Raw genomic sequence first — 22,936 nt, forward strand, 5'->3', positions numbered from 1 at the left:
GATTGTTTGAAGTTTTTTTTTTTTTTTCTTTCTGCTACAGTTGAGTATATTCAAATAGCCTTTTCTTTTCTCCCTCTTCCCCCCGTTTTCTCTCCCTCCTTTTCCTTTTCAGTGTGTGGTAACACAGAATGGCAAGTGGGTTAAAAAGATTCCTGCAAATAAACAATGGATTAAAGATAATTAAAACAGTAGGACAAATGAAGAGTGAGAAAATGATTTTTTAAATTTCTGGTATGAGGTTTGGCCAGGTGTATTGCAAAGTTAAAACAATGATGCTCTAATCAGATCTGACAAGAAGTTGCCAAGGAATACATATATAGGGGCGCCTGGGTGGCTCAGATGGTTAAGTGTCTGCCTTCAGCTCAGATCATGATCCCAGGGTCCTGGGATCGAGCCCTGCATCGGGCTCCCTGCTCGGTGGGGAGTCTGCTTCTCCCTGTCCTACTGCTCCCCCTGCTTGTGCTCTCTTACTCTGTCAAATAAGTAAATAAAATCTTTATAAAAAAAAAAGAAATGTATTCCAAATACTTCAGACAACTTTTTGAAAGAAACCCAGCTCTAAGTGTATATTGTGCTTAGAGATACTAGCTAATCCTAGAGAGAAGCAGTCAAGATACTTTCTATATTTTACATGTATAAAACATACATTTCGTATCTGAAAGATTTATATGTATAACATATATAAGATTGTATAGAATATATATAATTACTAATTCATATTCATATAGTGTTGTGTTTTATATACACATACATATTTATTTTGAAGTTTTATGCAGGATAGAGATAGTCCTGAGTGATTATAACCACTTGTAAGTTATTGTTATATAAATGGCTGAAATATTCAATAATATAGTGACTGTATTATGCTGCATTAACAAACTTCCCAAAAACTTAGTGGCTCAAAACATTTGTTATTTCACAGCTTCTGTGAGTAGGGAATTCAGGTATGGCTTAACTGGGTCCTCTGGCTTTAGACCTCTCACAACTCTGCAATTAGGGTGTCAGATGGGGCTCAGTTACCTCATGGATATAGATCTATTTCCAAGGTCACTCAAGTGATGTCAGGATTCAGTTCCTTGCGCTAATAACTGCCAAGGAGCAGACACACTTCCTTCTCTGCCATCTTCCATGAGGTCACTCCCTTTCTCTACTCTTGACTCAGGTAAAAGGTTATTCAGAACACCAGGTAACCTTTAAAAATGTAAAATTAATCACTCCCTTGCTTAAAGCTCCATAATGGGCTTCCTGTGCACTTAAAATAAAACCCAAAATTTTTAACATAGCCTGTGATACTTTGTATGACTGGCCTCCATTTCTCTCTATTCCCATCGGAAGCTACAATGTCTTGTTTCACTATCCTCTATTGTAGTCTCTCTCAGTAGTTCCATCAGAATCACCTGTATTGCTTGTTAAAACAGATTCCTGGGCCCATTCCCAAAGTTTCTGTTTTAGTAGGTTTGTAGTGGAGCTTGAGATTTGCATTTCTAAGTTCCAGTGCTACTGCTCTGGGAACCACACTTTGAGAAATGTTCTAGTCACCCAGGCTTTATAGCTCACCAATTGCTTTATTTTCTCAGGGCCCTCATTCATTTCCTTTGCCAGAAATATTCTTGCCTACAATTCTTTGTTACTTTGTTGGACTCTTTTTTTTTTTTTTTAATGAGTTTAAACATAAGAGAATAGAATAATAGAATGAATTCTGTTGTACTCCTCACCAACACCAGTAATTGTTATACTTTATGGCTGTCTTATCTGTGCAACCATAATTACCTTCCCTCCTCTCCCCAGAGATATTTTTTCAAGTATATCCCAGAATTTGTATTATTTCCCTCTAAATATTTATTCATAACTACTCTTTTAAAAAATTTATTTACTAGAGAGCATGCATGCATGCTCAGAGCGGGGGAGGGGGAGAGAGAAAGGGAGAGAATCTCAAGCAGACTCCATGCAGACGGTGGAGTCTGACACAGGGCTTGATCCCAGAACTCTGAGATCACGACCTGAGATGAAACCAAGAGCCAGACACTCAAGTGACTGAGCTACCCAGGCGCTGCCCCCCACCCCACCAACTACTCTTGACTCATCCTTCAAGTCCCAGAATAAATAATAAATGACTCTTCTTCTTTTTTTTTTTTTTTAAGCTTTTATTTATTTATTTGACAGAGAGGGAGAGCGCAAGCAGGGGAAGCAGCAGAGGGAGAGGGAGAAGTAGGTTCTCCGCTGAGCAGGGAGCCCAATGCGGGACTCAATCCCAGGCCACTGGGATCATGACCTGAGCCGAAGGCAGATGCTTAATCCAATAAGCCACCCAGGCGCTATTCCCCGCCTCCCCCCCCCCCCCACTACTCTTGACTCATCCTTCAACTCCCAGGATAAATGACTCTTCTTCAGTAAGGCCTTCTTTGACCTTCAGTCTGAAGTACATGCCTCTATTAAACTCAAACCTGGGACCTGTACTTTATTTCATAGCACTTAACATAATTTGTAATTAATATTCATTTCTGTGCTTACTTAACATCTGCCTCGTCTGCTTAATTGTAAGATCCATGAAGATAGGAATCGCTTCTATTTTATTCACCATTGTATTTGTAGCTCCTAGTACAGCACCTGATATTTGAAGTTAAATATTAGTTGAATTAATTAATTTAGGCACTCTAGGAGAGGCAAACCAGCTAACAAACTTTTGTGCCCTGGAACTGTAAGAGAGGACTCCTAATAAAATCTTTTTTTTTTTTTTTTTTTTAAAGATTTTATTTATTTAGGGGAAAGAGAGAGCTAGCTAGAGAGAGCACAAGTGAGGGGGTTAGAGAGAGAAGCAGGCTCCCCGCTGAGCAGAGAGCCCGATGTGGGGCTCAATCCCAGGATCCTGGGATCATGAGCTGAGCCGAAAGCAGACACTTAACTGACTGAGCCACTGAGGCGCCCCTAACAAAATCTATTTCTTAAATCGTGGAGGCTTTTTAGGAGAGTTATGAATCAGCCATCAATATTATTTTGCTAAGGTAAGTTAACCACATTCATGTCATACGTGTTTTTGAAGGTAGAGGAGGTCTTAACAGGAGTTCTTGACCATGATTGTTCTAAGGGCCTTTTGATAGTCTGGTGAAATCTGTGTAATATGTATTAAATATATTAATATAAAATATATAAATTATATATTTATGACATAAATATATATATTATATATTAATATATATTAAAAGATTTAATGTAGAGAAAGTGTGAGTGGGGGGAGGGGCAGAGAGAGAATCCCACGCAGACTCCTTGCCAAGCACGGCGCCAGATGCAGGGCTTGATCTCGGGACTCCAAGGTCATGACCTGAGCCAAAATCAGGAATTGGTTTCTCAACCGACTGAGCCACCCAGGTGCCCCAGAAATACTTTTAAATGAATAAAGCAAAAAGAGAATCACAGTGGAAACAAGTTACAAGAAATAGTTATCAAAATATTAAAAAGTTTATGATATATGTGACAGGTAGTATATGTGCTTATTTAAAAATGTTAAGATTTAGCATGTCTAATAATTACCATAATTTCAAGGTAGTGAAATATAAAGGCTGTTTTGAGATGGCTGCAATAACTGTAATATGAAGTGAATATATCTATGATTCTGTAGGTGACAAAGTTAAAGGTATTGCAACTATTGCTGTGGTTTTTTTTTTTTTTTCTTTTTGCCTACATTCATAATTGAAAAAAATGCTAAATTTCAGTTCAAAGTTAGTGAAAAGATACAAATTTATTTTCCTCATCCAAGTTCATTTATCTCCTTAAGTCTAAACATGGACCCTTTGGGGGGTGTTGTGAATGCAAATTTGAGAATCAGATTTCCTAAGTCAAGAGCTCAGTTTTCCGATTTACCGAACAACCTACCTATGGCTGTCTTGTTCATGTCCCTGTGTTCTGTTTACCCTGCCTCCAGTTTCCCTCATGAGGAATCAAAGCTGCTTGTTACTGGTCCTTTTCTTACCCTGCATCCTATTTGCAGGGGATTTATTGCATCTCTGATGGTAGAGGAGAGGAGTATTAACTTACAGGGAACTCTTTATTATGTTGGAATCTCTATGAAGTTGCTTGACTTACCGTAAATCTTATAATGAAACCCTTGACTCCATTTAAGTAGTTTATTGTTTGCTTACAGAAGAATTTCACCATGTTCTTCTAAGGTAGTTGGCTTAAATTTTTGTAGCAGTTTATCCTATCTACATCTTTTGCTGCGTTCCTGTCCTTTTCCTCTTGACTTGTCTTTGAAATATTTTTTGAATTTACTTTCACTTTTTCTCTACTCCCATTGCACTTTCACAATTTTGAATTACATGGCAGCACTTTTTGAGTCATGGCAGGAGATGAGGGAACCTCCATTGAGGACCTGCTGTGTTCTAAACACTCCTCTAATTTCTTAGTAGTCCTAGTCCTAGGGCTGGGGAAGGGAAGTTCTTCAGGGTTATTAGTGCTGGAGCTGATGAGCAAATCCAGGTCAGTCTGACTCTAGCTTACCATGTCATGCCATCCCCCTGCTTGTTGCTAATTCAAGTATGCCCAATTTCAAGTGTGCCCAGTATAGCTTTCCTAGAATAACTTTACTAAAGGGCCATGTTATGACTGTTCAAGAACTGTTAGGCCCATTGTAGTAAACTGTATGATACACATTTGGCACATCTGGCCTTAAACTTGTCTTTTCTCTTGTTCTTAACATGCACCCTGTGCTCTAGCCATATCATTCGTTTACCCAATCCTGCAATATGTTACTATTTCACATATCTTCTGTACTCTTTTCACATGCTTTTAGGAGGAACTTCTAATTGCTGTATCTCTTCTCAAACCTAAATTGACTTGAATTTTTCATGTTTACCAGTTTTGCTTTCAGTGATAATGACTTAACTCTGTTTCAAGGTTACTTCATTTAATGGTCATTTATATAGGTAAAAATTTGCTGACATAGGATCTCATCTCTATTCTCACGGGATGACATTAGCAAAACAGCTGAGTTTTACTTTACAGATGAAATTTTCCGTTCTTACATCTGTGGTTAAAATTTCTGGTTGATTTTTTTTCTCTTTAACAGCTCTATCGAGGTACAGTTTACATGTAATAAAACCCACCTATTTTAAGTGCGATTTGATAAATATATATAGTTCTGTAAATACCATTATATTCAAACTGTAGAGTGTTTCCATTACTGCACAAAGTTCCTTCATGCTTGATTTTAGTCAACTCCATCAACTATCTCCAGTCCCAGACAATCACTGATCTACCTTCCGCCACTATATAGTTTTACTTTTTCTAGCATTTCGTATAAATGCAGTCACGCAGAATTTACCCATTCACTGGTTGGACATTAATCATTTTACCAGCTGATGTGTACATATGGATTATTTCTAGTGTTTTGCTATGAATAATGCAATGAACATTCTTCTGTCTTTTTGTAGACATAGGTTTTCATTTCTCTCGAGTAGATGCCTAGGAATGGTATCGCTTTCTTATATGATGGGTATGTTTTTAAGAAACAGCCAAATTGTTTTTCAAAGTGGCTGTACCATTTTGCATTCCCACTAGCAGTGTATGAGCATTCCAGTTGCCCTGTAGCCTCATTAGTACTTGGTATTATTGGGTTTTAATTTCAGTCATGCTGGTGAATGTGCAGTGTTGTTGTGGTTTAATTGTCCCTGATGACTAGTGGTGCTGGGCATCTTTTCATATGCTTATAGGCCATTCACATATGTATATATTCTTTAAGTATATATACTTAAAACTGTCCAACATGAGGCTTAAACTCATGACCCTGAGATTGCGAGTTGCATGCTCTACTGACTGAGCCAGCCAGGTGCCCCCATTCGTATATATTCTTTTGTGAAGTGTTGAGATCTTTACCTGTTTTTTAATTGGGTTATCTTTATTGGTTGTATTTGGTTTTAAGAGTTCTTTATATATTCTAAATACAATTCCTTTTTCATATGTCTTGGAAATATTTTCTCCCAATACGTAGCTTGCCTTTTCATTTTTATTTTTAAATTTTATTTTATTTAAATTCAGTTAATTTACATAGTGTATTATTAGTTTCAGAGGTAGAGTTCAGTGATGGATCCATCATTTGCATATAACACCCAGGGCTCATTACATCACGTGCCCTCCTTAATGCCCATTATCCAGTTACCCCATCCCCCCACCCACCTCCCCTCCAGCAACCCTCAGTTTGTTTCCTATACTTAATAATCTCTTACGGTTTGTCTCCCTTTCTGATTTTGTCTTATTTTTCCCTCCCTTTTCCTATGATCCTTTGTTTCTTAAATTCCACATATGAGTGAAATCATATAATTTGTCTTTATCTGATTGACTTCACTTAGCATAATACTCTCTAGTTTCGTCCACGTCATTGCAAAGGGTAAGATCTCATTTTTTTTTTTTTTGATGGCCGAGTAATATTTTATTGTGTGTGTGTATACACACACACACACACACACACACTACATCTTCTATATCCGTTCATCTGTGGATGGACATCTGTGTTCTTTTCCATCGTTTGGTAGACCTTGCTGCTAGAAACATTGGGGTGCATGTGACTCTTTGGATCACTAGGTAAATACCTAGTAGTGCAGTTGCTGGGTCATAGGGTAGCTCTGTTTTTAACTTTTTGAGGAATCTCCATACTGTTTTCCAGTGTCTTTTCATTTTTAAAAATATCTTTGAACAAAAGCTTCTAATTTTGAAAATAGTCTAACAGCAATATTTTTCCTAATGGTTCATGCTGTTTGTATCCTGTCTTAACAAATTTTTGCCTAATCCGAGGCCACAAAGATTTTCACCTATTTTTCTCTTTCACTAGATTTATAGCTTTAGCTCTTACGTTTAGATTTATGATCCATTTGAAATTAATTTTGGGGGGAGTCGTCTGGGTGGCTCAGTCAGTAAGCATCCGACTTTTGATCTCAGCTCAGGTCTTGATCTCAGGGTTGTGAGTTCAAGCCCTGTGTTAGGCTCCATGCTGGGTGTGGAGCCTACTTAAAAAAAATAAAGTAAAATAAATTGTTTGTATGGTGTGATATATAGTCAAAGTTTATTTGTAGATACCCAGTTTTTATTTTTTATTTTTTTAAAGATTTTATTTATTTTTGACAGAGACAGCGAGAGAGGGAGCACAAGCGGGGAGTGGGAGAGGGAGAAGCAGGCTTCCCGCAGGGAGCCCGATGTGGGGCTCGATCCCGGAACCCTGGGATCATGACCTGAGCCGAAGGCAGACACTTAACGACTGAGCCACCCAGGTGCCCCGATACCCAGTTTTTTAAGCTTATGCTTAAAAGACTGTCCTTTTCCTTCATTGAATTATTTCTGCATCTGTGTTGAAAATTAATTGACTATGAGTATGGGTATATTTTTAGACTCTGTCTTTTGTTTTACTGATTTATATCAGGGGTCTGCAAACTAACACCTATAAGCCAAATATGGCTCATGGCCTATTTTGTAAACAAAGTTTTATTAGCATATGACCATGCCCATTCATTTAGGCATTACCTATGGCTGCAACAACAGAGGCAGATTTGAGTAGTTTTGACAGACTGTGTCCTACAAAACTGAAAATATCTACTATCAGGCCCTTTATGGAAAAATTTTGCCAGCCCCTAATCTGTGTTTATCCGTATATCAACATTCTAGTCTCTTGATTTTATAGCTTTATTGTAAGTCTTGAAATCAGGTGTAAGTCTTCCAACTTTGTTCTTTTTAGAAATGGGCTATTTCAGGACCTTTGCATTTCAGGGTTCGTTCTTGTCAGTTTATCAAAAGCCTGCTGGGATTTTGATTGGGATTGTATTGAATGTATAGATCAATTTGGGGAGGAATTTATAAAAATGCCAAGTTTTCCAGTACGTGAATGTGGCATATTTTTTCTTGAGGTTCTCTTTAATTTCTCTCAGCATGTTTGTTGTTTTTAGTGTACAGGCCTTGAACATCTTTTATTACATTTATTCCTAAGTATTTTAATATCTATCGATTCTACTATATATGGTATCTTTAAAAACTTCATTTTTATTGTGTGTTGCTTACATATCGAAATACAATTGATTTTATATATTGATCTTGTATATTGCAGTGTTGCTAAATCTCCTCATTCTCCTAGTTCTATAGATTGCTTAGAATTTTCTACATATATGATCATATCCTCTGAATAAAGATGATTTTACTTCTTTTCACTCTGCCTTAATCTTAATCTTGCCTTAATGCACTGTTCAGAATCTCCAGTACGATATTGAATAGAAGTGATGAGAGCAGACATCCTTGCCTTATTATTGATCTTAGGTAGAATCATTTAGTTTTTCACCATTAATATTCACCGTAGGGTTTTGAAGTGTCTTTTCTCATATTAAGGATATTCCTTTTTATTTCTAGTTAGTTGAGATTTAAAAAATATATATGAATGCCTGTTGAATTTTGTAAAATGTTTCTTCATCTATTTAAATGATCATATGTTTTTTTTCCCCATTAGTCTGTGAACATAGTGAATTATATTTATTTTTGTGTGTTAAGCTAAATTTGCTTTCTTGTGATAAAAACCCACTTGGTTGGGGCGCCTGAGTGGCTCAGCCATTTAAGCGTCTGCCTTCGGCTCAGGTCATTATCCCCGGGTCCTGGAATCGAGCTCCGTGTCGGGCTCCCTGCTCAGCGGGGAGCCTGCTTCTCCCTCTCCCTCTGCCTGCTGCTCCCCCTGCTTGTGCTCGCTTTTTCTGTCAAAAAAAAATGGATAAAATCTTAAAAACAAAACAAGACAAATCCCCAATATCTTTTTAAATATCGTTGGATTTGATTTCTTAAGGATTTTTGTATCAGTATTCATGAGGGATGAGGTTTGCAGTTTTCCTGTGATGTCCTTGTTTGACTTTGGTATTAGGATAGTATTGGCCTTATAAATAAAGTAAGTTCAGAAGTGTGGGGTTTTGTTTTGTTTTTTGTTTTTAAGATTTTATTTGCAGCGAGAGAGAGCATGCATGCACAAGCAGGGGGAGCGGCAGGCAGAGGGAGAAGCAGGCTCCCTGCTGAGCAAGGAACCCAATGTGGGACTTGATCCCAGGCGCCTGGGATCATGACCTGAGCCGAAGGCAGATGCTTAACTGACTGAGCCACCCAGGTGTCCCTAGAAGTGTTTTTTCTCTAGTTTTGAAAGAGTTTATATGGGATTAGTATTTTTAAATTTTAAATTTGGTAGAGTTTACTAGAGAAGCAGTCTGGGTTGCTTTTTGTCCTGTGACTTTTTAAAAAATTTTATTTATTTATTATTTGACAGAGAGAGCAAGCACAAGCAGGGAGAAGAGCAGGCAGGGGAGAAGCAGGCTCCCCGCTGAGAAAGGAGCCAGATGCAGGGCTTGATCCCAGACCCCCGGGATCATGACCTGAGCTGAAGGCAGCCGCCCAACTGACTGAGCCACCCAGGCGCCCCTCCTTTGACTTTTATTAATAACTAAGTTGTAAGAGATCCACAGTTTCCTCTTAGCTCAATAAAAAAGTCAGCCTCTTGGCACAAATAAATTTGAAAATACATGGGGCTTTATTCTGCCTTCTGATGTTGTATGTGGAGGGGACATTTATGAGAAGTTGAGAGCCAGACTTTTCAGTTGTATTCTTTAAACATAATAGGGAAGTAATTTTATTACATTTTAGCTAAATGTTTAATGCTGCCCTTATTATAAAATATTTGAATGCTTTCTGCCTTTGTTTTTGTTAATTTTAGGAACTTAAAAGGAATCTAGAAGATCAAGCAGAAAGGAAAATGGAAGGTCAGAATTCCCAGAGTCCTCAAAAGATCTCACAGTGTCTCAACACATGCTCAGAGCAAAATGGTCATGTTTCCACAGTGCCACATATACAGCCAGTTCTGCAGTATGGTAATCCTTATGCAACACAGGAAGCCAGAGGTTATTAAAATAATTTTGGTTTGGGATTAACTGAATATGGAGTTTTTTTTGGTTTGTATATTAATGGGATTAGAAAACTGGTACAGTTAACTCTAATAGAAACATTATCTTGTAACCAGTAGTTTTAATGTTTAACAGTAATTGGGTTCATCTAAGAGTGCTGCAGCACAAAAGAGTAGTCTATTTGCTTATTACATATATTCTTATTTTTAAAAATCACTTGGGTTAGAAAGACATTTTTGTGATGCATAAAAATGGTTCTTTATATCCTGTTCATCATAGCTATACACAGAGATTCTAATTATAGTACCAGGTTTCACTTCCCAAATTTTTATTTCAGATGGAGCAGATGGTGCTTTTTATCCAGATGAAATCCAAAGGCCACCTCTGAGAGTACCTTCTTGGGGACTGGAAGATAATGTTGTCTGCAGCCAGCCTGCTCGAAACCTTAGTCGGCCTGATGGTTTAGAAGATCCTGAGGATAGTAAAGTAAATTGAATTTCTATTTTTTGAGCCTGTTCCTTTTATTTTTTGTTTCATGTAGAGAGTTATGTTTGTGGAAAAGAGAGTGTGTTTGTGTATACATGGTGATTGTTTAATTTTTGGAAAAACCTGCTTGTATTTAAATTTGGAAAAATCAACCATTAATATGTTTCAGACTTACACTTTAGGATTTATACTAAAGTAAAAGATTAAGTTCAGAGAATGACCTCAGTATTGTAGTTGTCAGTTTAATCTTTAAGACAGTTTTTTTGAGATATAATTGATATATACCTTTAATTCAGGTGTACAGCATAATGATTCAGTATTTGTATGTATCATGAAAGGATTACTACAAGTCTGGTTAACATTTGTTATCACATATAATTAACAAATTTTTTTTTCCTTTGTGATGAGAACTTTTAAGATTTACTCAGCAACTTTCGAATATATGATAAATTATTAGCTATAGTCACAAATAGTTTAATTTTAATTATCACTAAGTAATTTACTATATTCTTTTGATTGCAGATGTACTAGGTTGGAAGAAGCAGTGTTAATGACAATTAGACATCGTTAGTATTTAATAATCTTTCAGCAACCCAATACTGATAATTTGAGTTTGTGTATCAGTCATTTTTATTTTTATTTCATTTAAGAGATTTCTTCACCATTTAATAAGTTCTTTTCCTCATAGCAGCTTTTTTGGATTTCCTATGCATTAAGATGAATTTAAAAGAAATGCTTTATCGTGCTCTTTGCAAGTACAGCAGTATCATGACCTGTTTCTCATTTAATCTAGTTTGCTGCATTTAATTGCTATTAACCTTTGCAGAAACTGATCAGTGTTCAGACAGGCATGATTTTAGCCCTAGTGCTCAACACCCATAATGGAGAAAAATGTATTTCTCCCTCCTGCCTTTTGGCCTCCTATGTCCATTACTGGGAATAATTAGGAAAACTGTCAGAACTTTTGTAGCCTATTTAAGGTCTAGACTATAATCTTACTGCTTTTTCACACCTTTACTTCACATTTTGCATATTTAATCTGATCATTCTTGGCACAGATGTTACATGTGACAAGCCTTTCTCTTCCGTAGTCATCTGCTTCAGTTTAATTAGCAGAATGTTCTTTCTGATCTGTGTGCTTTGCCCTCCTGCAAACCCATGAGAAGCAGTGTTAGAGTATTGTGCTCATTTGCTGACATGCTTAGATTTGGTAATGAGAGGGAAGGACTCTTAATAGGTGCACCTTGGATAATTGTATTTTGCAATTAGAAGATTTTTTTTTACTTTAGACAGAAACTAATTTTTATGTACATTTAGACTTTTTAAAAAATCTTGTCATTACAGTAACAAAAATCACTTGGAAGTGAAGTATTTTAATGAGTAATTTTTAGAATATATAAAGCAGATTTAGTTGACCTGTTCCTTTTCTCAGGTTCCCTGTCCTGGGAGTAATTAACAGCCACAGGACCTCAGAGTCAGGGTTGTGGCTGCCTGTTCTCTAGTCTACTCCAGTCATATACTTGCCAGCTCTCCTTTCTGCACCAGAAATTGGTCCGCTATAAGATTAGATGCCTTTTGTGACTCCCTTTTCCCTAATAATTGCAATAGCAATAACTGTAGCATCATCATTATGATGATCGTGATGGCACCAAACATTTCTCAATTTGCCAGCTAGTGCATGGCTGTTTAAATATGTTAACTCATTTGTTCTTCATAGCAGTCCTGTGAGGTAGGAACTATTACGATGTTTTCTTTTATAATGGAGGAAACAGATTAACTGGCTTGCTTCATCACACAGCTGGTAAGGGTACAGTCAGATGAGGATTTGAACCTCATCAGTTTGGCTATAGGAGCTATGGTCCTAACCACCTGTCAGTCTATCAGATAGACTAAGCCAGAGGTTCCCAAACTTTCAGTTCATGGCACCTTTGGCGTCTAAGTAAATTTTTTATGATGCCCTATAGGCCAAAAGAAATACTTAACAATTTCCTAACAAGTGTAGTAACCATTTGAAAAAAAAAAAAAAGTATATACTGAATTGAAAGATTCTTATTTTTCATTCTTAAATAAGCACCGTTACTGATGGGATGTATGTGGTTGTTGACCACTGTACACCTTCTCAAACCTTGGAATTGGATGGGACAGACCACATTCATTTCCTGATTCACATTGATTTTCACAAAGCACATGCTTTACATTTCAGCAGCTGCCAAATACCCAGCGTCTTCTCAAAGATAAGGTGTCACTGAAAAGAATGTTGAAACTGAGCTATCTCGAACTAGTTGTTCTTGTGATATCTGACAAATGTGGAGTGTTTCTGCATCTTTCATTAACTTAGAAGATTAAAACTATCCTATAGTACCCTGTGAATTTGATATGGTACCCTAGCAATGGGAGCATGGGTCTAAACCCTTGCTACTCAGAAATACAGTATGTGGACCAACAGTTTTTTTCTTTTTTCTTTTTTTTTTTTTTTTTTGAGAGGGAGAGAGGAGAGGCAGAGGGAGAGGGAGAGAATCTTAAGCAGGCTCCATGTCCAGCGCAGAGCCTGACACAGGGCTTTATCTCACGACCCTGTGATCATGACCTGAGCTGAAATCAAGAGTTGGGACACTCAACTGATTGAGCCATCCAGGCACCCCCCAAGTTTCTTAATTTTGATAAAGTCGAATTTATCCTATTTTTCCTTGTACTTTTGTTGTCAGATCTCAGAAACCATTGCCTAATTCATAGGAAGATTTGTCCCTGGGTTTTCTGTTGGCTTTGCTCTTATTTAGGTTTTTGGTCCATTTTGAGTTAATTTCTGAATGTGGAGAAAAATAACATTTAAAAAGTAATGGAGATCTTGCTTTTCTTTAAGTTTATTTTAATTCCAGTATAGTTAACATGCAATGTAATGTTAGTTTCAGGTATACAGTATAGTAATTCAGCTGTGCTGTACATTACTCAGTGCTCATCATGATAAGTGTACTCTTATTTTTTTTTTTTTTTTAAAGATTTTATTTATTTATTTGACAGAGAGATAGAGAACACAAGTAGGCAGAGAAGCAGGCAGAGGGAGAGGGAGAAGCAGGCTCCCCGCAGAGCAGGGAGCCCGATGCGGGACTCGATCCCAGGACCCTGGGATCATGACCTGAGCCGAAGGCAGTCGCTTAACCGACTGAGCCACCCAGGCGCCCGATAAGTGTACTCTTAAATCCCCATCACCTTTTTCACCCATCCTCCCTCCCCTATAGTAATCATCAGTTCTCTGTAGTTAAGAGTGTTTCCTGGTTGGGCGCCTGGGTGGCTCAGTTGGTTAAGCGACTGTCTTCAGCTCAGGTCATGATCCCGGGGTCCTGGGATCGAGTCCCGCATGGGGCACCCTGCTCAGCGGGGAGCCTGCTTCTCCTTCTAACCCTCTCCCCTCTCATGCTCTTTCTCTCTCTCTCTCGGAACCTCCATACTGTTTTCTACAATGGCTGCATCAGTTTGTATGCCCACCAACAGTGCATGCTGATTCATTTTTCTCCATATCCTCGCCGACACTTGTTGTTTCTTGTGTTTTTGATTTTAGCTATTCTAACAGGTGTGAGGTATGATAGCTCATTGTGGTTTCTGATTTGCATTTCCCTGATGATGAGTGATGTTGAGCATCTTTTCATCTGTCGGCCATCTGTATGTCTTCTTTGGAAAAATGTTCGTTTCTTCTGCCCATTTTTAAATTGGATTATTTGTTTTTTGAGCATTGAGTTGTAGCAGTTTTTTATATATTTTGGATACTAATCCTTTATCATACATGTCATTTGCAAATCTCTTTTCCCATACAGTAGGTTGCCTTTTAGTTTTGTTATTTCCTTTGTTGTGCAGAAGATTCTTATTTTGATGCAGTCCCAATAGCTTGATTTTGCTTTTGTTTTCCTTGTCTCAGGAGACCTGTCTAGAAAAATGTTGCAGTGATCAATGTCAGTGAAATTACTGTGTTCTCTTCTAGGACTTTTCTGGTTTCAGGTCTCACATTTAGGCCTTTAATCCATTTCAAGTTTACTTTTGTGTATGTTGTAAGAAAGTGGTTGAGTTTCATTCTTTTGTATGTAGCTGTCCCATTTTCCCCAACACATTTTGTTGAGGAGACCGTCTTTTTCCCACTGCATGTTCTTCCCTGCTTTGTCAAAGATTAATTGACCATATAATTGTGGGTTTATTTTTGGGTTTTCTGTTCTGTTCCATTGATCTGTGTGTCTGTTTCTATGCCAGTACTACACTGTTTTAATTACTATAGCTTTGTAATATAACTTGAAGTCTAGAGTTCAGACCTCCAGTTTTTTCTTTTTCAAGATTGCTTTAGCTTTTTGGGGTCTTTTGTCGTTTCATACAACTTTTAGGATTGTTGTTCTAGTTCTCTGAAAAATACTGTTGGTAAATTTTGATAAGGATTACATTACATCTGTGGATTGCTTTGGGAAGTATGGACATTTTAACAATATTTATTCTTCCAATCCATAAGAATGGAATGTCTTTCCAGAATGTCTTTAATTTCTTTCATGAGTATTTTCTAGTTTTCAGAGTATAGATCTTTCATCTGGTTAGTTTATTCCTAGGTATCTATTGTTTTTGGTGCAAGTGTAAATGCTATTGTTTAGAAATGCAACAGATTTCTGTACATTGATTTTGTATCTCATGACTTTATTCATTTATCAGTTCTAGTAGTTTTGGAGCAGAGTTTTTGGGATTTTTCTCTATATAGTATCATGTCATCTGCAAATAGCGAAAGTTTTACTTCTTCCTTACCAATTTGGATGCCTTTTATTTCTTTTTGTTGTCTAATTGCTGTGGCTAGGATTCTAGTAGTATTTGAGTAAAAGTTGTGAGAGTGGACATCCCTGTCTTGTTCATGACCTTAGGAGAAGAGCTCTCAGTTTTTCCCCGTTGAGTATGATCACTGTGGGTTTTTCATATGTGGTCTTTATTATGTTGAGGTATGTTCCCTCTAAACCTACTTTGTTGAAGGTTTTCACCATGAATGGATGTACCTTGTCAAATGCATTTTCTGCATCTGTTGATAATCATATGGATTTTCTTTTTTCTGTTATAGATTTGATGTATCATGTTGATAGGTTTGCAAATATTGAACCACCCTTCCATACTGGAAAAATATTCCAGTTGATCGCAGTGAATGATTTCTTAATGTAATGTTGGACTCCGTTTGCTAGTGTTTTGATGAGGAATTTTGCATCTGTGTTCATCAGAGATGTTGGCTTGCAGTTCTCTTTTTTTGTGGTGTCTTTATTTGGTTTTGTTATCACGGTAATGCCGGCCTCATAGAATGAAATTGGAAGTTTTCCTTCCTCTTCTATTTTTTGGAATAGTTTGAGAAGAATAGGTATTAAGTCCTCTTTAAACGTTTGATAGAATTTACTTGTGAAGCCATTTGGTCCTGGACTTTTGTTTGTTGGTAGTTTTTTGATTGTTGATTAAGTACCATTGCTGGTGATCGGTCTGTTCAATTATTCTATTTTTTCCGATTTTAGTTTTGGTAGGTCATAGGTTTTTAGGAATTTATCCATTTCTTCCAGGTTGTCCAATTTGTTGCAAGAGAATATTATGAAAAATTATATGCCAGTTGTTTGTACTTCTATGGTGTTGGTTGTTATTTCTCCTCTTTCATTTGTGATTTTGTTTGAGTCCTTCTTGGGGTTTTTGGATTTTTTTGGCATATGTGCTGCTTTTTTTTTTTCCCCCCCGCCTTCTCCCCTTTAATGAATCTGGCCAGAGGTTTATCGATTTTGTTCTTCAGAGAACCAGCTCCCGGTTTTCATTGATCTATTCTGTTTTTTGTTTTTTTAGTTTCTATATCATTTATTTCTGCTCTAGTCTTTATGATTTCCTTCCTTCTGGTTTTGGGTTTTTGTTATTTTCTAGCTCATTTAGATGTAAGGTGAGGTGATTTATTTGAGATTTTTCTTGCCCTCTTTTTTTTTTAAGATTTTATTTATTTATTTGACAGATCACAAGTAGGCAGTCAGGCAGGCAGAGGGAGAGGGGGAAGCAGGCTCCCTGCTGAGCACAGAGCCTGATGCAGGGCTCGATCCCAGGATGCTGGGATCATGACCTGAGCCAAAGGCAGACGCTTAACCAACTGAGCCACCCAAGCGCCCTTTTTCTTGCTTCTTGAGGCAGGCCTGTATTGCTGTAAATTTCCTTGTTAGAACTGGTTTTTCTGCAGCCCAAAGATTTTGGTCTGTTGTGTTGTCATTTCCATTTGTTTCCATGTAATTTTTTATTCTTTGATTTCTTCGTTGGCCCATTCATTGTTTATTATTTATGTCTTTCCAGATTTCTTCTTGTGTTTAATTTTTAGTTTCATAATGTTGTAGTCAGAAAAGATTCCTGGTATGATTTTGATCTTTTTCAATTTATTGAGACTTGTTTTGTAGCCTAATATGTGGTCTACTCTGGAGAATGTTCCATGTATACTTGAAAAGAATATGTATTCTCCTATTTTAGGATGGAATGCTCTGAATATATCTGTTAAATCCGTCTGGTCCAGTGTGTTGTTCAAACCCACGTTTCCTTATTGATTTCTTTTTGGATGATCTGCCCACTGATGTAAGTGGGGTGTTAAAGTCCCCTACTATTGTTGCATTACTATCAGTTAGTTCCTTTATGTTTGTTATTAACTGTTTTATGTATTTGAGTGCTCCTTTGTTGGATGCATAAATATTTACAATCGTTATATCTTCTTGTTGATTGTCCCCTTTATTTAGTGTCCTTTGTCTCTTGTTACAGTCTTTTTTTTTTTTTTTTTTTTTTTTTTAAAGATTTTATTTATTTGAGAGAGCACAAGTGCAGGGGAGGGGCAGAGGAAGAGGGAGAAGCAGACTCCCTGCTGAGCAGGGAGCCTGACGCAGGCCTCTATCCAGGACCCTGAAATCATGACCTGAGCCGAAGGCAGATGCTTAACCGTATAGTCTTTGGTTGTTGTTTTTTTTTTTTTTTAGGTTTTATTTATTTGACAGAGCGAGAGACAGCGAGAGAAGGAACACAAGCAGGGGGAGTGGGAGAGGGAGAAGCAGGCTTCCTGCAGAGCAGGGAGCCCGATGTAGGGCTCGATCCCAGAACCCTGGGATCATGACCTGAGCCGAAGGCAGATGCTTAACAACTGAGCCACCCAGGTGCCCCTAGTCTTTGTTTTAAAGTCTATTTTGTCTAATATAAATATTGCTACCCCACCTTTCGTTTTTACATCCATTTGCATGATAAATGTTTCTCCATCCCTTCACTTTCAATCTGCAGGTGTCTTTAGGTCAAAAGTGAGTCTCTTGTAGACAGCATATAGATGGGTCTTGTTTTTTAATCCACTCTGTCACCCCATGTCTTTTGATTGGAATGTTTAGTCCACTTACATTCAAATTAATGATAGATATGTATCTGTTGCCATTTTGTTACTTGTTTTGTGGTGGTTCTTGTAGTTTTTTTTCTCTGATCCTTTCTTCCCTTGCTCTCTTTAATGGTTTGCTGGCTTTAGTGATATACTTGGATTCCTTTTTCTTTATTCTTTGCATATCTATTACTGATTTTTGCTTTGTGGTTACCATTAGGTTTGTATGTAACATCTTCTGCATATTGCAGTCTATATGAAATTGATGGTTAAATTTGAACCCATTCTTTACTCCTTTCCCCCACCCACATTCTTGGTATATGGTGTCATGTTTTGTATTCTTTTATTTTGTGAATGCCTTGACTGATTTTTACAGATAAGCTTGTTCTTTTTTTTTTTTTTAAGATTTTGTTTATTTGACAGTGAGAGAGGGAACACAAGCAGGGGGAGTGGGAGAGGGAGAAGCAGGCTTCCCACTGAGCAGGGAGCCCGATGTGGGGCTCGATCCCAGGACCCTGGGATCATGACCTGAGCCGAAGGCAGATGCTTAACAACTGAGCCACCCAGGCGCCCCGATAAGCTTGTTCTTACTGCTTTTGTGTTTTCTACTTTTCATATTGCACTTACGGTCTTTCTTTTCCACTCAGAGTCCCCTTTAATATTTCTTGTATGGCTGGTTTAGTGTCATGAACTCCTTTAGTTTTTGTTTGTCTGGAAACAGTCTCCTATTCTGAAAGCCTTGCTGGATAGAATTCTTGGCTGCAGATATTTCTCTTTCAGCACTTGGAATATATCATGCCACTCCCATCTGGCCTTAAAAGTTTCTGCTGAAAAATCCACTAACAGCCTTCTGGGGTTTCCCTTGTATGTAACTGTCTCCTTTTGCTGCTTTAAAAAGTTTTTCTTGGGGCGCCTAGGTGGCTCAGTTGTTAAGCGTCTGCCTTTGGCTCAGGTAATGATCCCAGGGTTCTGGGATTGAGCCCCGCATCGGGCTCCCTGCTCCACGGGAAGCCTGCTTCTCTCTCTCCCACTCCCCCTGCTTGTGTTCCCTTTGTCGCTGTCTCTCTGTCAAATAAATAAATAAAATCTTAAAAAAAAAAATTTTTTTTTTCTTTAAAATGGCATAAAGTAGTGATAATTATTATGTGTCTTGGTCTGGACCCCTTTGGTTGATTTTGTTGGGAGCTCTGCCTTCTGGATCTGGATATCTGTTCCTTCTCCAGGTTAGGGAAGTTTTCAGCTATTATTTCTTCAGATAAATTTTTTGCCCCTTTTCTCGTTTCTTTTTCTGGGATCCTTATAATGTGAGTGTTATTAATGCTTGATGGAGTCATGTGTCCCTAAGTCTGTTCTCATTTTCTGTAATTTTCTTTTCCACTTGCTCAGCTTGATTATTTTCCATTACTCAGTCTTCTGAGTACCTCTGCTTCCCTCACCCTATTTATTCTATCACATGTTTTTTTTTTTTTTTTTTTTTTAAGATTTTATTTGACAGAGCACAAGCAGAGGGAGCAGCAGGCAGAGGGAGAGGGAGAAGCAGGCTCCCCGCCGAGCAGGGAGCCTGATGTGGGCCTCGATCCCAGGACCCTGGGATCATGACCTGAGCTGAAGGCAGACTCTTAACCGACTGAGCCACCCAGGCGTCCCTATCACATGTATTTTTAATTTCATGATTGTGTTGTTCATCTCTGATGGATTCTTTTTTCTTTTTTTTTTTTAATCTCTATGTTAAGAGTCTTACTGATGTTTTTCTACTCTTTTCTGAGGTCCAGTGAGTATCTTGATGATCATTACTTTAGATTCTCTATCAGGCATATTACTTCGTCCTGCTTCACTTAGGTCCCCTCTTGTGATTTTTGTCCTCTTCTTTCATTTGGGACATATTCCTCTATCTCCTAACTCTGTTTCTTTGTGTTAGAAAAGTCAGTTCTGTCTCTTGTTCTGAAAGTAGTGGGCTCTTTAACAAGTTGGTGCTGGTCCTCATCCACAGCGGGTGAGCAGCCACCGCTAGGCCAGGGCTGGCCGTGGCTGCTCCCCAAAGTGCAGGCAGGCAGGGGTGCAAATTGTGTGTGCTGGTCCTCTTCCACAGAGGAGGTGTAGCTGGTCTGGAGACTGGGCCGGCTGGGGCTGAAGTGCAAAGCGTGTCTGGGTGGGGGTGGTGCAGTTTTAACAGTATGTCTGTGTCCTCCACTGGAGCCTGGGTGAGACAGTGTTGGCAAGGTTTGCACAGGTTGTCTTAGGGAGGGGACCCACAGCCCTGGAACTCAGGCAGGCCTGGCTGGAGGGGGTGGGGCATGGTGTAAGCAAGTCAGTGAGTGCTGATGCCCTGCTGGTTTCCACAGGTGGCCATGTGATTATGCTGGGGGTGGGGGGTTGGTGGGAGTGAGAAATGGCACCTGCTAGATCCTTTGTTCCTAGAGAAGTTCCTTAGTGAACTCTGAGATTAGTAACTAACTCTCCCTCCTATATGCCCCAAGCACTTTTCAGGCTGCTGCTTCAAGTTGATCTCTGTGGGATGTTTGCTGTGCTGTCTCATTAAGGACAGGGGCTCAGTTTCCTATTGCCCTCTGGGCTTTCTCAGATTGAGCCTGCTGATTTTTAAAGTCCCAGAGGATTTAAGTCCCCGCTGGTTTTAAGAACTCATGAAATTTGGCCCACCTAATATTCAAAGCCAAATGCTATGGGGATTCATCTTCTCCTTGTAGGCTCCTGGTGTTGATAGTTGTTCTTATACGTCTCTGCCCCTGTGGCTCCCTCTGGTAGCCAGACCTGCAGGGTTTAGCTCCCCACCTCATCTCTGCTCTTCCTACCTTCTTCTGTGTGGCCTTTCTCAACATTTTGTTTTGGAGTTTGTTCTGCGAGTCTTCAGGTTGTTTTTTGGGTTATTTGCCCTGACATGTTATTAGCCTGGGGCAAAGTGAACATAGGGTCCTCCTATCATCTTCCTTGGAAGTCTGCTTTCTCTTTTTTGAATATATAGTTAGAGTTTAATGACACTCTTTCAGTGACATGCTCTATTGCTAGAAATGGATGTTTGGCAGAACTTAAATAGTAACATCTCATAAAAAGAAGAATGTTGACTAATATAATAATGCAAAGTTTTCAGGGATAAAAAATATTCTATAGTTTTCTGTAAAACTTCAGCAGTCATTGTTGTTCTCTTTTCTCTTACGCATTAACTTTGGCCTTAGTAAATGTTTTGTAAGCTATTGAACTAAAGTAATTTTATCAACTTGGTAAGGTTTACTAAGTGGTGGACCTTTCTTCCTTGACATTATTAACTCCTGAATGATATCTAAATATTCCCATTAATAATTCTTAAGCAAAGGCAGAATTAAAGCACAGTCTGATATATGCTGATTGTATAGTCCTGTTGTCTAGATCCTAATGATTGAAGTGGTGTAACTTAGTCATTAGCTCCTGAGTGTATATTGCTAGTTTGATCATGATTCCATTTTTTAATAGTTACAGAATACGTGTAACAAAAAATTTACCATCTTAACCATTTTTGTAGTGCTGAGTACATTTACATTGTTGTGCAACCAATCTCCAGAATTCTTCTCAACTCTTTCCAGCCTGTGGCAACCATCATTCTACTTTGTCTCTATGGATTTGACTACTGTTGGTTCCTCATATAAGTAGAATCCTATAGCATTTATTTTTTTATGACTGGCTTTTTTCACCTAGTATAATGTCCTCAAGATTTATCCATTTTTGTAACGTCAGAATTTCTTTTTTAAGGCTAAATAATATTCCATTGTATATAGCACATTTTGTTCATTCACCCATTAATAAGACATTTGAGTTGTTTCCATTTTTTGGCTGTTGTGACTAATGCTGCTATGACCATAGGTGTACAAGTATATCTGAGTTCCTGCTTTAAATTCTTTTGCACGTATATCCGGAAATGAATTGCTGTATCATATGGTAATTATATTTTTACAATCACGAGTGTATTTTGAATTTAGTATGATTAACTCTATTTAGTATGATTTTAGTGACCTTAATTTAGTATGAAAACCTTATTTTGAAGATTTTATTTGAGAGAGAGCAAGACAGTGTGCACGGGGAAGGGGAGGGTGGGGGGAGGGCAGAGGCAGAGGAAGAGAGAGAGAATCTGGAGCAGACTTTGTGCTGAGCTCGGAGTCCGACATGGGGCTTAATCCCACGACCCTGAGATCACGACCTGAGCCGAAATCAAGTTGTGTTGTTTAACCAACTGAGCCACCCAGGTGCCCCTGAAAACCTTATTTTGAATTTAGTATGATTAACCTTATAAATTTCTTTTATTGTCCAAGAGATTAACCCATCTTAATGCTATTCCAGATGTTTAAGTTGGTTATATACTTTGAGAAGAAAACAGTAATTCTTTTTTAAAAAATATTTTCTTGGTTACTTTTTTTTTTTTTTTTTTTAAAGATTTTATTTATTTATTTGAGAGAGAGTGAGAGAGCGCAAGAGGGGGTAGGGTTAGAGGGAGAAGCAGACTCCCCGCCGAGCAGGGAGCCCGATATGGGACTCGATCCCGGGACTCCGGGATCATGACCTGAGCCGAAGGCAGTCGCTTAACCAACTGAGCCACCCAGGCGCCCTCTTGGTTACTTTTTAAGTTTATTTTTTAGTAATCTCTACACCCCATTGTGGGGCTTGAGCTCATAATACCTGAGATCAAGAGTTGCATGCTCTTGTCGGTTGAACCAGCCAGGTGCCCCAAGAATTTTTATAGAATAGATTTTGAGTTGGGCATCTCATAAGAAGTTTTTGAGTTTCATATAGAGCTTCAGTAGATTACTATAGATTGTTTCCTTTGTTTTGTAGTAGAAATAGTATTGTGCTGATGGGTCTCAAAGTAGATGAACAATGTAAGGTGGTTTAGATCTTTGTGGAGGTTAAAATGCTGTTAAAAATGTTTTCTTAAGATATTTGGGATTGTTCATAAATATATTTCAGTTTGGTATTATTTTGGCAGCTTAGCTAACAGACTAGGTACTTTAAAACCTATTCAAAAATATTTTTGCATTGACTGTTTCCAGTACAAAAATGTAATTATTTTAGCAGTTTGGGGCAGAACTCTTTCTCAGGTAGAATACATGATTCTCTGCCTTCTTAAAGAATACCTTATACAGCCTTGATTGTTCTAGTTTATTAATTCAAAAATCAACATTAAACAGTGGCTTCATGTTTTGTT

At 38.1% G+C, this 22,936-nt stretch overlaps 1 protein-coding gene across 5 annotated transcripts in view; it reads left to right on the forward strand.

Annotated features, from left to right (window-relative positions):
- Positions 1–22,936, forward strand: part of TAX1BP1 (Tax1 binding protein 1) — a 92,248-nt gene that overhangs the window by 64,537 nt on the left and 4,775 nt on the right. For 3 of the 5 annotated variants that reach the window (XM_078059398.1, XM_078059399.1, XM_078059402.1), the window contains 2 exons: positions 9,716–9,899; positions 10,240–10,388. In XM_078059398.1, the coding sequence (XP_077915524.1) occupies positions 9,716–9,899; positions 10,240–10,388 (333 nt within the window). The remainder of the gene's footprint in view (positions 1–9,715; positions 9,900–10,239; positions 10,389–22,936) is intronic. The other 2 variants (XM_078059400.1, XM_078059401.1) reach the window with 1 other exon arrangement.

This window comes from Halichoerus grypus, chromosome 12 (assembly GCF_964656455.1).
Source record: "Halichoerus grypus chromosome 12, mHalGry1.hap1.1, whole genome shotgun sequence".
NCBI lineage: Eukaryota > Metazoa > Chordata > Mammalia > Carnivora > Phocidae > Halichoerus > Halichoerus grypus.